The sequence below is a fragment of the Tenrec ecaudatus genome, chromosome 14 (assembly GCF_050624435.1).
Source record: "Tenrec ecaudatus isolate mTenEca1 chromosome 14, mTenEca1.hap1, whole genome shotgun sequence".
Lineage (NCBI taxonomy): Eukaryota > Metazoa > Chordata > Mammalia > Afrosoricida > Tenrecidae > Tenrec > Tenrec ecaudatus.
The window spans coordinates 11,981,772-11,998,459 of record NC_134543.1 but is presented as its reverse complement, the minus strand read 5'-3'; the positions used below and the strand labels follow the sequence as shown (position 1 = coordinate 11,998,459).

At 51.9% G+C, this 16,688-nt stretch overlaps 1 protein-coding gene across 2 annotated transcripts in view; it reads right to left on the bottom strand.

Annotated features, from left to right (window-relative positions):
• The window catches only part of FBLN5 (fibulin 5), a 75,657-nt gene extending 59,225 nt beyond the window's left edge, over positions 1-16,432 (bottom strand). Inside the window, exons 1-5 of one of the 2 annotated variants that reach the window (XM_075532088.1) lie at positions 16,396-16,413; positions 16,026-16,233; positions 12,583-12,637; positions 9,469-9,520; positions 5,443-5,697 (exon numbers count right to left, since the gene is read on the bottom strand). In XM_075532088.1, the coding sequence (XP_075388203.1) occupies positions 5,443-5,697; positions 9,469-9,520; positions 12,583-12,637; positions 16,026-16,042 (379 nt within the window). In that variant the 5' untranslated portion in view covers positions 16,043-16,233; positions 16,396-16,413. Of the gene's footprint in view, positions 1-5,442; positions 5,698-9,468; positions 9,521-12,582; positions 12,638-16,025 lie in introns of both variants that reach the window. The other variant, XM_075532087.1, reaches the window with a different exon arrangement.
• Positions 16,433-16,688: the final 256 nt, after the last annotated feature.

The following is a 16,688-nucleotide window of genomic DNA, read 5'->3' as shown; positions in this document are numbered from 1 at the left end:
TGGGCCCTGGAGCGGTCCCTGTGGGACATGTGGACCGTCCTAAGGGCAAGGCCTTTGATATGTTTCAGACACCACAAATCTGTCTATAGCTTATCATCACCAGACCCCAGGGCCTCCCCCAAGACTCTCCCAGGGGCCAGGTAATGGACCAAACTGCAGACGTGTGGCGAGGCATTTCTGGAGGCGCAGTGGGCTCTGCGATTGGGCTGCTAACCACAGGTCAGCAATTCGAATCCACCAGCAGCTGCCTGGGAGGAAGATGTGGCATTCCACTCCATCAAGAGCCTCCGTCTCAGAAGCCCACAGGGGCAGTTCACTTTGCCCTACAGGATCACTATGAGTCGGCATCCACTCGATGACCGTGTTTGGTATAGAGTTTGGGGGTCTGTGATACCCACATCACAGACAAGGAAACTGAGGCCAAGGTTCCACAGATAGGAAGTAGCTAAGCCTGGCCCTGTCCGCTCCAGACAGCCTCATAGTCCCAGACTCCGCCCTGTTCAATGGCCGCCTTAAATGTCCAAGTCCCTGGGGGACACCTAAGGGGAAGCACTGAAAGGTGGGCAGTTGAAACCTACCCAGAGGTGCTCAGCAGCCAGCCCTGGCGATCTGCTGCCCAAAGGTCACCGCTTTGAAAACCCGACGGAGCAGTCAGCTCTGCTCAGCATGTACGCGCACACGCATGGGGGGCTGTGACTTGAAACGGATGTGACAGCGAGGGACAACAATGAGTGAAAGCCTGGTATTTCTGCTGCTAGGGCTCGTGGGGAATCCCCACCCATGAGCATCAGCTCTGGCAAGTGCCACGTGGCCCTGAGCACGTTCTCTGCCTGCCTCGACACCCTGGCCAGACCCTGGCACCAAATTGGCGCTCTGAAAATATCAGTTGAATAAATACTGTCTGGCTTTCAGGACAATGCACCCAAGAGAAAGCCTCAGGCCAACCCAGTCCATCTTCCAGACGGACCCAGATGTAGTGCTCCCTGCCTACGTGAGTGGCCTGGGCTCAGCAGAGACATCTCGGGCCAGAAGGGGAGAGGAAAGGGGCTGCTTGTAATTGCACGGATGACCAGAGGAATTCCTGCCGGCCCCTGGTGAAGCCCAGCTCTTGTGAAGGGCTTTTCTCACCCGCAAACCATTTCATGAGCCCTCGCTGCTGCCGGCAACCCGGAGGGCGTCCCGGAGCTGGCTTGGTTGAGAGCCAAAACTGGACTACCCCTCAGAGAGGAGACAAGTGCAGCCCCGAGGGAACAGGCTTATAGAAACAAGTGGCATCCACCCACAGGGACCTCTTCCAAAGGGGCTATTCTCGGGCATGGCGTGCAGGATAGGAAAGCTCCTGGCACAGGGGCCAGGCCCTCTGCTGCGGCTCAGCTTGGGGCCTGAGTCCTCAGCCCCAGTCTACCCCACACCCTCTGACTCCGGAGGACTCTTGGCCAGCTTCCTATGCGTTTGGTTCTGTCGTTTTTCTGGGCGTTGGTTGGGCTCTAGATGGGTGAGCAGCCCCTCCCGACAATCCCTCCTCCTTGCCAGTTCACCACGTCAGCTTGGTTCCCCGGCCCCGCAGAAGCAGGCCACTACAGCTCCCCAGGATCTAGGTGGCATGTCCTCATGGGCTGAGCCCCCCCACCCTCGGAGGGTTCCCCAGGCCAAGAGGTCAGCTTTCCTAATGACACAGAACTCCCTGGGCTTATGTGCTGTCATCCTTGGTTCCCCGTCCAGCCGTCTGCAAAGCCATACTCAGTGACCCTCATGTGCTTCGACCGGGAGCCAAACTTTGTTCCAGGGTCAGAGGGTTGACTTGACATTGAGGATAGTGACCTCTGACAGGGAGGCTGAGAGGGAAGCTGGGCGGGGTGCACTGGGGCCCGGAGCACAGAGCTTGGCCCCGGCCAGCTTGGCCCCTGCCCAGGCTAATCTGGACACAATAGAGAAGGTTCCTTCCTTGAAAGCAGTTTTGTAACCAGAAAGAGTAAGAGGCTGTCCATTTGCTTCTTCAAGGCAGACAAACCCGGGAGCAGGGACATGACCTATGAAGCTGTCAGTTCCAGCTCAGGGTGGCCCGGTGTGCAGAGAACTGCCCTTCATGGGGTTTCCGAAAAAGGTCACCAGGCCTTTCTTCTGAGGCTCCCCTAAGTGGACTTGAACCACCAACCTGTTGGTTCGTGGTCCCTTTGTGTCACTCGGGACTCCACTTCTGGGATAACTTGCCTGAAGCTTCTAATCAGAGTCAGATCATAGACTGGACCCCAGGACTGTGCTACTCACTGCCACTGAGTCTGTCCCGACTCAGAGCGACCCTACAGGACAGGGTAGGGCTGCCCTGAGCACTTCCAGGACTGTCACCCTGCACAGAGCAGAAAGCCTCGCCTTTCTCCCTCAGAGCTGGCTGGTCATTCCGAACTGTTGACCCTGCAGTTGGCAGCCCAAGTCCGGCTGAGCGCAGACAAAGCCACCCTGCAGAGCTCAGTGCCTCTCCCTGTCAAATCGGGGCCACCAGGAGCTGAAGCATCCCAAGGGCAATGGGTTGGGCTTGGTTTTTATCTGTATTATTGATCACCTTGGGAAGTTTGGGAGCCCTGGTGGCATGGTGGGCTACCCACAAGGGCAGCTGTTCAAATCCACCTGCCTCCCTGAGGGAGAAAGGCTCCACAGGGGCAGTCTACCCTGTCCTGGAGGTTCGCTATGCATGGGAGTCAACCTGATGGCAGTGAGTTTAAGAGTTGACAATAGTATTGTGGGACTTTTTTTTTTCCTTAAGGAGCCTTATTTCTGGAATACTCTCTGGCATCTTTAGGAGGAGATGATCTGCTGACTGGGATTTGCCTTACATTTAAATCAAGGACTGAAGCCGGGTACTGAGGGTGTGAGTGTGCCTTAGACCCTCTCTACTTCTGTTTAGCCCAACATTTTTACAGAACAGAACTTTTCATTGAACAACCCAAAAAAGGGGGGATTTGAAGAACAAAGAAAAGACCTGTTTTTCATTCCTGGCTCTGGTCCTGACTCCCTGTGGGGTCCAAAGCAAGCCTTGACCTCGCTGGGTTTCAGTTTCCTGAATAGGTTCAAGTCCTGGCTCTGCCCCTCATGGGCGGTGTGACCTTGATCAGGTTTCTTAACCTCTCTGGGCCTAAGAGGGCTCACTGGTACAACACACATACAGTCCTCCTGCCCCGGCCGCTGGGAAGTGTTTTCTGGAACTCCTGCTATGGCTATATTGGTGTTGGCATGGCTTATTTTATTTCTGTTACGTGCCCAGCAGGAAGAGCTGACCCCCACCCCGCCCAGGGATGCTGCCTTCTCTCCAAGAGCACCAACGTTTCAGGGGAACCCCACCCCACACGATGTTCACGCTGCTCACTTGAGGTGCCATCCACAGGACCGTAGCCCACCATCCCTCTCCTGGGAATGACTGGTGTGCACTCCCTTCCTTGACTTTTCTCAACGTTTCTCCTGTATGCCACCTGTGTGCCTGGAAGGAGCCATGGGGGACTCCCCTGTCTTGATCTCCAGCCCCATCCGGCATGAGGCCCCTGCTGACACTGCCCAGAGGGTCTGTGCAGGGCCTGGGTGAAGTTAGGAAACGGAGGGGTGGGGTGGGGCAAAGGGAAGGAAGAAATAACTTGGACATGTGAATGCATAATGCTGGACCCTTAGGAAACGGAGGGGCCCGCTGCCAGGTCTTACGAGATCCCCTCGATTGTATTCTTTACACAAAGGACCATTCTGCAGGCCCCGCATCCCCCTGTGCCAGGTTCACGGCCACAAACTGCATGACGTCACGGGGACCAGGGGTGCAAAGGGTTCCCAGCCATTGCTCATTCTCAAGGGCACTGGGATCCTAGAGAGAGTCTGTGGGAGGGGCCGCCCCGGACCTCGGGACGTACAGCTAACACTGACCACCTAACCCTGCCCCCAAAGCTACAGTGCCTTGCAAGTGCTGTCACACCCCAAACCCAAACCTAATAGCCAGAGGGTTGATTTCAACTCACAGTAATCCAAGCAAAAGTACCCCTTTGGGTTTCGGAGGCTGTATGTCTTTATGGGAGCAGACAGCCGCATCTTCTCCCCCTTGGAGCCCCTGGTGCATTCGAACCACAGACCTTGAGGTTAGCCGCTCACAGCATAACCCACTACACCACCAGGGCTCCCCATGACACCCCAGCCTCACTTCATACACAGGCAAGTGGGCAGGTCTTCCCTTCCAGAAGAGCTATCACCTTCCCTCTTTCTGTCTGCATGTTCTTTAGGGTCCTTTCTACCTGGTGGGAGTTGTCATGCGATGCAGTGAGGACAATGGAGCCACTGGGATGGCCCTCCTACCTCTGTGGTGGCAGTGAAGAGTCTAGAGATACAGGTTGGTAAGGTCCTGTCCAGTTATAATGGTCGAGGGCTCTGCCGCGTTATAAGGCAGCATCGCCTCCACCGGAGCTTCGGTGCGAGGCCTGATGGGTCCCCCACTGCTGCTCTGTGCAGCAACCAGCCTCCTGCATTCGTTCTCACACGGTCTCTCTCTTCCTGCCTCGCCCTGGCTCACACACTGACCTTGGGAGCTGGGTTCAAGTGGTCCCACCTTCCCTTGGAGCACAGGGCACATCCTTGCATATTCTTTGCACATGGCCGAATGGAAATGCATGTCCGGGGCACGAACACCCCGCAGGCCCTCTCTAACACAACAACACCACCTGGCCAACAGTTGCCGAGAGCCCTGGCACTGGGTCAACACCAAGTTCACCCGCTGGGCCAGCAGTCTCCCAGTCGCGTGGCGCATGAGAAGCAAGTCTTCAAACTTCCTTTTGTCTTTCTTTGCAGCATGTCCTTGCAAGGTCTCTGTTTTGTACGTATGCTCACACACAGCCACACTGGCCAGCCAAACACCAGAACTCACTGGGGCCCACTCTTTGCCAGCTCCTGAGGTCCCCATGGCTGTGAACTCTCCTTCCTCCCAGGGGCTATTCTTGTCATGTGTCCCCATCTGTAAGGCACCTCCTGGCCAGGTGAGCACTTGGCTCCCAGTTGATCTTTAGGGCATCTGCTGTTGCCGGAGTATATGTCCCACTCCAAGGGGTTTGGGGTGGGGTGGGTTTCTAGCTCTTGTCTCTGGAATTCACTTTACTACGTTTACCCAGATGTGCTTGTTATTAAACTGGGGCTTTACATCCCTATCACTAATAAATGAAAATATAATACTCAAAAACAAAACCAAAAAATACCATAAAGGAGGAGTTGACTTTTGGAAAAACTTTGCATGAGACTCCCCAAGGCAAGAGGAGACCCGGAGATAGAGGCTCTGATGAATGGCTTGCCTCTACTGAAAGTAAGTCATGGATTCGCTGGGTGTGTGGAATAGGAGGTGACAACTCATTTGAGTGGGACATGCTGGGTTCGGGGAGCACTTCACCCCAGAGTAAGGGAGGGGAGGCACTGGGCAGCACTACTCACCCACACACTGGTTGCCTTCATCCATCTGGTAGCCGAAGCGGCATATGAGAGGCCGCGAAATCGTGGGGTAGTTTGGAGCTGAAATTGGCGGGGCAGCTGCTGGGTATGGACCTGAGTACGGGGTCGAAAAGGAGTTTGAGTAGGGGCCACGGTAGACCGGGTTGGTTCGAGGGATGCATAAATATCCGCCATTCTGGTTGACACACATCATGTCTCCTCGGCAGGCCTCGGGGATGGTCCGGCATTCGTCTACATCTGGAAGAGCCACAGAAAGGACGCGTGTTAAGCGGTCTCTCGTCCACAGTGTGCCTGGGGTGTATTTAAACAGAGCTTTGAGCCCAGGGCTACAGAATAACAACTCCTACTCCCGACCACCTGGGGAGTCCCTAGGTCATCGCGGGCAGCTACTCCCCAAGGTGGGCGGATGACTCCAACGAGCCAGTGCCACACAACCATCAGCCACTCACATTCCGCTAGCATGATTTGGGGCCATGTCCACAAAGGCCTGTATGATTTACACAGTGATGGGATGCTTTAAATCAACCCTCCTTTCTTTAAAAGTCAACTCACCTTGGAAACCCAAGTCAACTTAAATATTTGAAAATCTCATAAAATTTTAACATGTCCTATCATGGCAGCAAGTGAGAGTCTCTAGCAAATCGTACATCAAGAAGGTAGTGACATGATTCAAGATCTAACTGTTCAAATCAAGCATGTTTATCTGAGAAGATACCATCGAAAAACAGGTCAGGTCCTCTGTATGCACACCTGCTCCCTGGAGACATTACAATGGACCAGAGGTCATTTCCCACATCCACTCTAAACTGATGGCTGCGCAGGGGAGACGGAATGCCTACCATCAAGAAAGACACTGGTCACCAGGAGACCAGAAGCACTGGAGGGTGCCCCACTACCATGGCTGAGCATCTTGAACAGAGGTTTTGCAGAAGAATCCTGATCTCAAGAGGAGATGCAGGAGAAACTTCCAAATTTTCACAGACTCTAGATTTTCTAGTGCTGTGGAAGCTGGTTGAATCCCGGAGACTAAGGCTCTGAGACCATCTTTAAAAGCCTTATACCCAAACAATCCCCTGATGGCTTCTTAAACTGGGACAAGAATGTAGCTTCACTCATAAACAAGGAAATGCCTTGAGCACAAGGCTTTTGTAAGAATACCAAGGGCTCAAGCAGAAAGCAAATGTTTTGAGAATGATGGCAAGAAATGTACAAATGTGCCTGACACAGTGGATGGATGGATGGATTGTGATAAGAGCTGCACGAGCCCCCAAGAAAATGATTTAAAAAAAGAATTAGCTGTACAAATCGACAACAGCAACTCCAAAGGTGAGACAACAGCCCTTAGGGAGCAGTGGGTTTATGTCAGTGAAGGAAGACCAATTCAGAAGAGGCAGGTGCGGACGACTGCACAACTCAGAGGCTGTGACCAATGCCCCACAGTGCACACGGAGAAACGCTGGGTCTATGTCTCACTGGGCATCCTCTCGACGACACAAAAACGTAAAGGAACACAGAAAAGAGGAAAGGCGGGGTTGAGCTGGGCTCTAGTTACGTGTTTAGAAAGCAGAGCCTCGCGTTATTTTTTGTTAAACCATATTATTGGCATGTAATTTACATACCAGACCAGTCAATGGTTTTAATATAGGAAAAGAGTTGGGCACCATCACCACAATCAATTTTATATCATTTTCTTCATGCCTGTTCCCATTATTACCAGTCCCCCATGACCTCAGCTCCACTGCCATAACTCTAAGGAACCATTCATCTGGTTAGTGTCTCTATGGATTTCATATAAAGAAAACCTATCATCGATTTCCTATCAAGAAGACCATACCCCCATAAAGAAAACCCAACAATGACAATAGAATAAAACCCAGGAAAACCTAATTGTACACAAAAGCAGAAGGTAATAGAAACAAGAGCAAATGAAAAATGTGTCAAAAATACAGATGCTACTCTGTTACAATTCAATACTCTGTTACAATTCAATACTCTGCTACAATTCAATACTATGTTACAATTCAATACTCTGCTACAATTCAATACTATGTTACAATTCAATCTATCTCTGCAGTAATCTGCCTTCCAATGCACTCTGTCTGAGGGCAAGACTTTACATCCTTGTCGATGGTCTGAGGAAATTCAATGGAGGCTTAATCCAGATGGGGGCCCTGCAAATGGATTTGGGGATTTCACTATCATCCACAGCCTTCTGTAAACTTGGTGCTCAGAAATTAAGGTCTAATACAATCCTCTCCTCTGATCTTGGATTTTATTATTTACAATCCTTGGATCAAGTTGGTGTGTTCTTCCGTGTCGACTTACTGACATTGTACTTATATGGCTGCTTATTTTAAGGTATGCCTTTAAGACCCCTGATGCTACTCTTTCTGACTGGCACCATCTGATGTCTTCACTATCCTTTGCTACAGCATCCAGATCTTCAGTGATCACTTCTAAAGGGCAAATACTGAGAAGGGCCACATCTTAAGAACTACTTATTCTTAGATTAAGAGCTGGATTTTAAAGTCAACTCAAACCATACTGGCAAGTGGGATTCATCTCCAGGCAGGCTGTAATGCCTGGAGGCAGGAGATAGGTTCTTCAGAAAACTGGCCTTGCAGGGGGATGGGCAAGAATGAACACCCTCAGCTGTGAACAGGAAGGTTGGAAGTTCAAGTCTATCTAGAGCTACCAAGAAAGAAAGGCCTGCTGATCTACTTCCAAATAATTGGCCATTGGAAACCCTGGAGCAGACGGTGTTCTACTATGACCCACATGAGGTCCCCTGTTTAGGGCAGGATCAGAGAAGGCAGGAGGGAACCCTGACTCCCGTCTGAACAGCAGCCCTGATCCTATACCCACAGTAAGTACCAGAGATAAGGGGAAATGGGGCTACCTTGTTCTTTTTCTATACCCGATGCTCATTCACCCCAAAGTATTCCATACGCCGAATATCCTTTCTGACCCTGGTCTTTGCTACACTCTTCCTTCCACCTACAGTGTCATTTCTCAGGATCCTACCCAATGGTCAACACCCACTACCCACATGTCCTCCACTAGACTTCCTTTATGAACCCCCTGCCCCAATACACACACACACACACACACACACACACAAGGCATAGTTCACAGGATCTACCGGGCATTTACTTTATTCATTCTGCCTCAACATTGTCTATTTTTAGCTCTCTCTCGCCTATTGGATAACATGGTGAGCAGAAGAATGGCAAAACTGCCTATCTCTCCACCCCCCAAAATGTCTATGTCCTAATCCCCAGAACTCATTTCATTAGTTGGCAATAGGATAGAATTGGGGTTGCAAATAAACTGACCTTGGGAAGGGGGGAATTACCCTGGATCATCTTAGGGGGGCCCAATTGAACATCAGAAGAAGAGGCGGAAGGGATGGTCAGAGAGACGCAGCCATGGAAGGAAATGGAGGAGAGATTTGAACTGTGAGAAAGACTTGACTGGTCATTGCTAGCCCTGGGGATGGAAGAAGGGCAAGAGTCAAGGAATAAGGGTGGTTCCTAAACCTGGGAGTGGCCTTCAGATGGCAGCCACCAGCAGTCCCTCCACCACCAGACACTGAATGCTACCAATATCGCCTGTGTGAGCAAGAAACGGAGTCCTCTTCCGGCATCTCCAGAGAAGAGCTGAGCCCTGCCCACCTCTTGATGGTAGCCCAGTAAGATCCACGTTGGCCATATGGCCCGCAGAGCTGAGAGACAATACATGGGTGCCGTTTAAGCTACAAATCCGCGACAAGTTGTTACGGCGGTGGCAAAGGAAGACTGGTGTGAATGCAAAACGTCGTCGTGAGGCTGGAGCACTGACCCTTCTTCCTCACAGCTAGAAGCCAGGGCCGGGGACAAGGAAGGCGACCAAGGAAAGGGTGCCACGACTTCACTCATTCCCCAGCAGAGACTTGAATCTACCAAGCACCAACTGAGAAAGAAGTGGGCCCACAGCCCTGCCCCAGGACAGGATTTCCAGTGAACTTACCTAAACATTGTCCTAGTGCGCGGTCCAGGTCAAACCCGTTAGTGCATTGTTGCTGCGGGAAAGTAAAGAGAAGAGGCAAGGTCATGTCCACGTACCCACACTGTCCTGTAAAAACCATGTCTCTACGTCACACAGTGCAGGAGAGACAAAGACAACGGCACCCACGTCGCCACCAATGTCCAGTAGCACACTCTTCATGGAACCCGAGGGATGGAAGGAGCGCCAGTGTCTGCCAGGGGATGAATGGATGAACAAAGTGTGGCCAGTCCGTGGGATCAGGTATCAGGCATCAAGGAACAAAAAATCATATCATTGTGAATGAGGGGGAGTGTGAAGGGGGGACCCAAAGCCTATCTGCAGGCAACTGGACATCCCCTTACAGAAGGGTCACAGGGAGGAGACGAGCCAGTCAGGGTGCAGTGTAGCAACCATGAAACATACAACTTTCCTGTAGTTCTTTTTAAAAAAATATTTTATTGGGGGCTCAAGAACTCTTATTATAATCCATAACATCCATCCATTGTGTCAAGCACATTTGTACATTTGTTGCCATTTTCCTATAATTGTTAAATACTTCCTCTCGCCAACTATCATGATCCCAGTTCTACCTTACAAATCCGGCTGGACCGGAGGATATACACCGGTACAGAAAGGAACTGGAAACACAGGGAATCCAGGACAGACAAACCCCTCAGGACGAGTGGTGAGAGTGGTGATGCCAGGAGGGTGGAGGGCAGGAGGGTAGAAAGAGGGAACTGATTACAAGGATCTACATATAACCCCGTCCCTGGGGGATGGATAACAGAAAAGAGGGTAAAGGGAGACATAGGACAGTGTAAGACATGACAAAATAATAATAATATCTAAATTATCAAGGATTCATGTGGGGGTGGGGAGGGAGGGGAAAAATGAGGAGCTGGTATCAAGGGCTCAAGTAGAAAGCAAATGTTTTGAGAATGGTGACGGCAACAAATGTGCTAGACACAATGGCTGGATTGTGATAAGAGTTGTATGATCCCCTAATAAAATGATTTAAATTAAAAATGTGGCCAGTCCATGCAGTGGAATATGGTTCTCGGCCATGAAAGAGCAAAAGACGTAAACTCTGGCAACCTGCGTCGAGTGAAATGGGTCAGACACCAAAGGCCAGGTGCAGCATTTTCTCACTTAGAGTAAATATCCAGAAGAGCCAAATGCACAGAGATAGAATTAGGTTAGTGGGTACCCAGAGCTAGGGGGAAGGGGAATGGGAAGTTCTCTTTTGCTCACTGAGGACTGCGTTTCTCTGTGGAGTCCTAAATATTTTGGAAAAAGCTATGATGGCTATACGATGTCATGAAAGTAATGAATGTTCCCGAGTTCAAGTATACTTTCAAGTGGCAATGCTTCTGTTATATTTTACACCAAATTGAGAAGTAGTAGGTCATGCATAACATCTATTACACCCCCTGTTTGTTCACATCCACACATACATATATTCCTACCATTTTTATTTTACATTAAGCATTTCTTCCAAAATTCCCACCTCTCCCACTGTAACGTCATAAAATGAACCTCACTTTGAGCAGATGATTGTTGGGGGATTTGTAGTGCTCTGGCGAAGAAGGATGAGGTTAACCAGGTGTGGTCTACCAGGTGTCTACATCGCTGCTCGGTCCCTTTCAAGAAATGACGAGACAGCTCCTTCAGAGCAATGACTGCCTTTCTTAGAAGCAGATTTCACCTCGCCTTCTCAGAGCCTGATTCTGAGGCTACAAAATAGCAGATCCAGCCAGCTTCCAGTAGAAAGAAGAACTGGAGATGTTCCTTACTCTTGAAGTATGCTTCCAGACAAAGATGAGCCACAGCCACCCCAGAGAGCTGTGATTCACATGTCACTTGAATGTTAGTACTTTAGGTACTTAAAAAAACATGTTTTGGGGTGGAAAAGTGGGGTTCGGGGTGAGCACCTTGGAGCCTGTTATCTTATAGGAATGAGTAGGAGGTGGGAAAAGGGTGTTTACAGCCACAAGAGCCCCCATCCCTGTCCTTGACCTCCACTTCTTCAGATCCCCACCTTCCCCATGACAGCAGAGGGTCTCAGCTTCCCCGAGCTACAGGGTAGTGAACAAACTCGATTCTTGGGGGTGGAGTCAGCTGTCCCTGGACCTTCAAGTAAAGGAACAGAGCAGATGGGTCAGTGGGCAATGCTGTAGATCGGGGTGACCAGGAGACCTGGGTGCCAGCCCTGGTCCCCTGACGAAGAGCAGTAAAAGGACTCAAATCCTCTGGACCCTCTGACTTCAGATGTTCATCTGGCTGCATAGCCCTTCTTTATCTGTTTCCTCCTCTGTGAAATGGCTACACCAGGACTTACTGTTGGTAAGGACGAAACGTGCTCAAATGCCATAAACCAACGTCACCACTGGCCTCTCCGGGCTGAGATTTCCACCACCAGGGCCAGAGGAGTAGATTCTGCTCTCCCTCCAAAGCCTAAAGCTCTTTGGGACTCCCCCCACGATCCTTTGGTCCCAAGGGCCCAGATGTGTTCAAAATGCATTATAGGCAGGGGAGCCATCTCCCTGGCTCGTGAGGCTGCTCTGAGCTTTCAGGATCTGGCCACACAGCTCAAGGGCAGGCACGAGCAGGAACCCATCCCCAATTACTTTAAAAGTCCAGCAGGCTGTAGATTCCCCCAGGCCCTGGCTTAGCCCAGAAATGGGCTGAAACAGAATGACCCCAACAGGCATGCTGGGAGAGGGTGTTGTTTCACATCCTCTCCCCAGACACACACTGACCCTGGTGGGCAACGTGAATGCAGGTCAAGGTCACCAGCTCACAGAAACAGAATATATTGATCAATCAAGAGCCCCTACTCCCTTCCACCACCACCACCCCAACCTCGGGGGAGCATAAAGGAAGCAGCAGTTTGAAGAATTGAATCCAGGGTCAAGGGTCAGGAGTTGGGGTCCCAGGCCTGACCCCAGGGCAGGACTCTCACCTCATCTGAACCTCAGCTTTCATCATCTCGGTAAAACCAAGAGCTCAGATTGCAGGGCACCCAGGGGCCCGTGCAAGTCCACAGCCCACCCGCTGGGACACGTTTCTAGATTACTAAAAAGGAAAGGACCTTACCTGTGTGTCCCCAGGTCTCGGAAGGCAGAGAGCCAGAATGGTCACAGTGAGTATCCTGTGGGGGGTGAGAGGTCCAATGTAAATGCCTGAGACATACCTAGGGCTGGGGCCCCAGCCCAGTGACCCGAACCTTAAACAGAACATTCCTCCCCTACATGTCTCAGGGAAGACACATTGATCTGGAAAGATTCCGCGGCTTTAGGAAAACAGTCTAAAAATCACCAATGTGGCTTTAATATGGGTCATTCGCCTTGTCCAATCTGGTGGCGCCATGGTTAAAGCACTTGGCTATTAATCCAGAGGTTGGTGCTCAGAATCTATTGGTCACTCCGTGGGAGGATCAGCCTAGAAACTCAGTGAGACCGTTCCACTGGATGCCGGCTCCACAGCAGTGGGTTTTGTACCAAGTCAGCTCCGCAGTGTCCGGGTCTGGAATCCCCTGGGTGGGATGAAGGTGGAGCCCTGGTGGCACAGGGGGTAAGCACCCGCTTCCTAACCAAAAGGCCGGCAGTCGAAAGCGCAGGCTGCTCTATGGGAGAAAGCCGTGCTGTTACATCCGACGGGGAAACTGGAGCCCTGCTGGCATAGCGGTTTCATGCTGGCTTGTGACCTGCAAGGTTTGCAGTTTGAAACTGCCAGTGGTTCTATGGGAGAAAGACGGGGCTTTCTACACCTGGAAATTCCCAGGGGCAGTTCTACCCCATCCTATAACGTCCAGATGACTCGGTATGGAGGCTTTGTTTCTTTTGGGTCTATGGGGAAACTCTATGAGGCAGGTCTACTCTGCCCTCCAGGGTCAGCCCCATGTCCAGACGTTTGTTGCTGCTGCTCAGGTGGTTGGAAGATGGTTAGCAGGTTCAGCTGCTGTAGGCTTGGTGTCTCCAAGTCTGCCCAGAGGCCCCTCAGCAGAAAGGCCTGGCAACCTATTTCCCCAAGCATGTACGGAGCACACCTAAGGGGCTGGCCCGAAGATCATTGGCTTGATGATAACTGGGTTCATTTGTTTTTAATTCCTAAAGCCAGATCTGCTACCATCTTCAGGAAGAAATGAAAGAGTGAGCCCATTCAGTTCTCCCTCCCAGACAGGAAAGCAGTCTACGTGTGAGGCCCTCCGGGGGCCTGCAGAAGGTATGCAGGAATGACACTGAATCTGCTCCCCCTGTGAGCAACGCCCCCCCCACAAATGACAGGTGGTGTTGGGTCACCATCCTCCCACATGGCACCCCCAACCTTGCTCAGCTGTCCCTGGCAGGATCCCGGATCCTGTGAGCCCGGGCTGCCCAAAGAAGCAGCAGCCCCTGGAGAAAATTCAGGAAGAAGCTCAGGTCATGCTACCTCTGTCTCTCTCAAGCCTCCAGTCCTCTCTGAGCCTGTGGCTTCACATCATCTCCTACAAACCTCTTTCAGTGTCATCATGGTCTCACACACACACACACAGTTTCAGAAACACAACGTACATGCAAATGTAGAGCACCATTTAATGCCGCTCATCTGAGTCATTGCTACTTGAAGGCATGGAGGTCAGGCATCAGACCCCATCACTACCCTCCCGAGTTGATCCGGGTGACCCACAAATCAGCCATGCCAACGCACTGATCAATAGGCCAATGGGCACTGTGGGAGCCTGGCTGGAGGGAGGGGTAGGCAGGGCAGGAAGGCTTCCTGGAGGAGGTGGTCTGGGCTACATTTGATGGCCTGTTACCGCCCACATCCTCTTCCACTGCATAACTCCGCCCCCCACCCCACCCCCCTGCTTTCAAGTGATGGATGGAGTACCAAGCATGTGCACAACCCTATGATCCGTGGTGTGCGACACTCAGTGGCGGTGGGTGCTCACTGGCCCCAGAAGAGCCCAATACCCTCCAGTCCAGTGGGAACTCAGCAGGAGGTGCTGCCAGGAGCGGCAACGCCCACTTCCGCCACCTCTTCCCCAACCCAAAGAATAAAGATCCTGAATGTCCCACCGTTTTCATTCCATTTGAGAGCCTGTGTGAGCCAGGGTCTAAAACACTGAAGGCAGCCTGAGTCCAAATCCCAGGGCTTTCTGAGATTCGCGACAGTCAGATTTGTATCTGGGGGATGGAAGAACAATAACAAATGTATTTTCCAGTCTGTGTATCATGAATTTCAATGTTTTCCTGTTTCTTCACATGAAGTTTCCTTTCGGTTGCTTATAAAACCCTGTCTCGTTTATGTTGGAGAGAGTGCGGGCTCATGGCTCCAGCGGAATTGGAGAGCTAACAAGCCCCTTCTCCCCCTGGCCCCACTCCCCCACTCCTTCTGGGTAGCGATGAGGGCAACCTGGAGACCAGTCTCCACTGAGAGAGACCACCTCAGAGGCAGCCTCCTGCGAGAACCACAGCTGAGTCCTGGGGCCCCCACAAGGACCAGGCTAGGAGGGAGGGTCTCCCAAAACCCAGCTGCCTCTCGACAGACAAAAACAAAAGATGAGAAGACCCTATAAGGGAACCAACTGTGGGCAGCGTGGGGGTCTTGGCAGTCTGCTTCCGTCAAGACTCCACGCTTGGAGACCCCGTCACGCCGTTCCTGTCTGTGCTACAGGGTCACTGGGAATCGGAATGGATTTGACAGCAACTGGTTTGGGTTTCGTTAGTTTGGATGCTGCTTGGAAAGCTGGCCCCGGGATTTTTCTCCAGCCCCCGTGTCAAGCACCATCCTACAGTATGAGGAAAGCTGGGGAGACAGCTGGACCTCAGCTCTGTCTGTCACCAAGGTGCTGTTGCCCAGGTGGCATGAACACACACACACACACACACACACACACACACACACACACACACACACACAGAGCCAGGCTGGCAAGAGTTCAATGTAGACTCTGCAGACGGCATCTAGATAATGCTCTTCAAGACTTTAGAATTTCTTGGCTGGAGTGGCCATTTCCTTAAAGGACAGCAAGGCGTATGCTTACAGGTATTTGTGTCTGCAGCTCCCCCCTCCTGTTGGCTTGCAGGCAGAGTGCACTTTGTGGGTCCCCCCCCCAGCACAGACCCTGGGAGTGAGGGGGGACCCCACGCCACAGGGTTCCACTTGCACCTTATCTCGTCTAACGGCAGATGCACTGACACTGTTGCCCAGCAAACTTCCCCTCTTAAACATACAGATGAAAAAGGAGAAAAACCTGCTCACAAAGCGGCTGCCCTTTCCCCAAAGAAAGGGGGGGGGGAGATCAGGAAAGCTCAGGGGGTGTTGCAGATGCTCTTTCGGACGCTCCACTTCTGGAAGTCGACGTACAAACGCCCACTCCCAAAAGCAGGCTTCGAGATGGAAATGTCAGAGGCGCAGCTTTTTATAATTACCAATATCATTGCATCACTCCCCAACGCCTTTCCGATCTCCTGACACAGCCTGAGCCGCAGCGATCCCACTTCCCACCCATCACGTCCCTCACTGGGATTTCCAGGAAGGTGCTGAGAGCCTACCTTTGGAATCCTGGCATGTCCACGAAGCCCTGTGGACAGAGCAGAGCGGGAGAGAGAGGCGGCTCGCAGCCCCACACACGAGTGCTTCTTGGACTTGAGTCTCCTTGCCGCTGGGCCCTCCGGCCTGGCCCGATGCTTTCCTCCCAGAGGAGACTGGACCGGGGGAAGGATGAGGGGAGAGCCTGGGTCCTCCGGGCCACTGGAACGCCTGCAGAGAAAGCACCTGGTTTTGCTTAGCCTTCTTCAGTAATTCAGCATTAAACCAATTGGAGCAGGAATGTTAAAAATGAACACTTCATTTTCTAAGTATGCTAAACAATGCAAATAGGGCCTCAGTCTGGACACAGCTGGTTCAGATTACACTGCTCACCAACTGGCTAGACTCCTCACAACAATCTTGGGGCGTCTGCCAGGTCCAGTGCTCAGCGCGGGGAGTGGAAGTGAGCAGCCGCACTGGGCGCCCAGCGTCTCCAGGGGAGGCGATTGGCCGGCAAGTGGGAGGGTGGGGTGCAAGGGGCTGGGAATGCCATTGACCCTTTAGTTACCCACCCAGGGAGGACACCCCAGGGCTCACAGGGGTGGTGGAGAGCTTGGGGCAGCCAGGGGCCTGAGATGGGGAGGGGGCAGAACTTCAGGAAAGTTATCATCAGTCTCTGGGAGAGG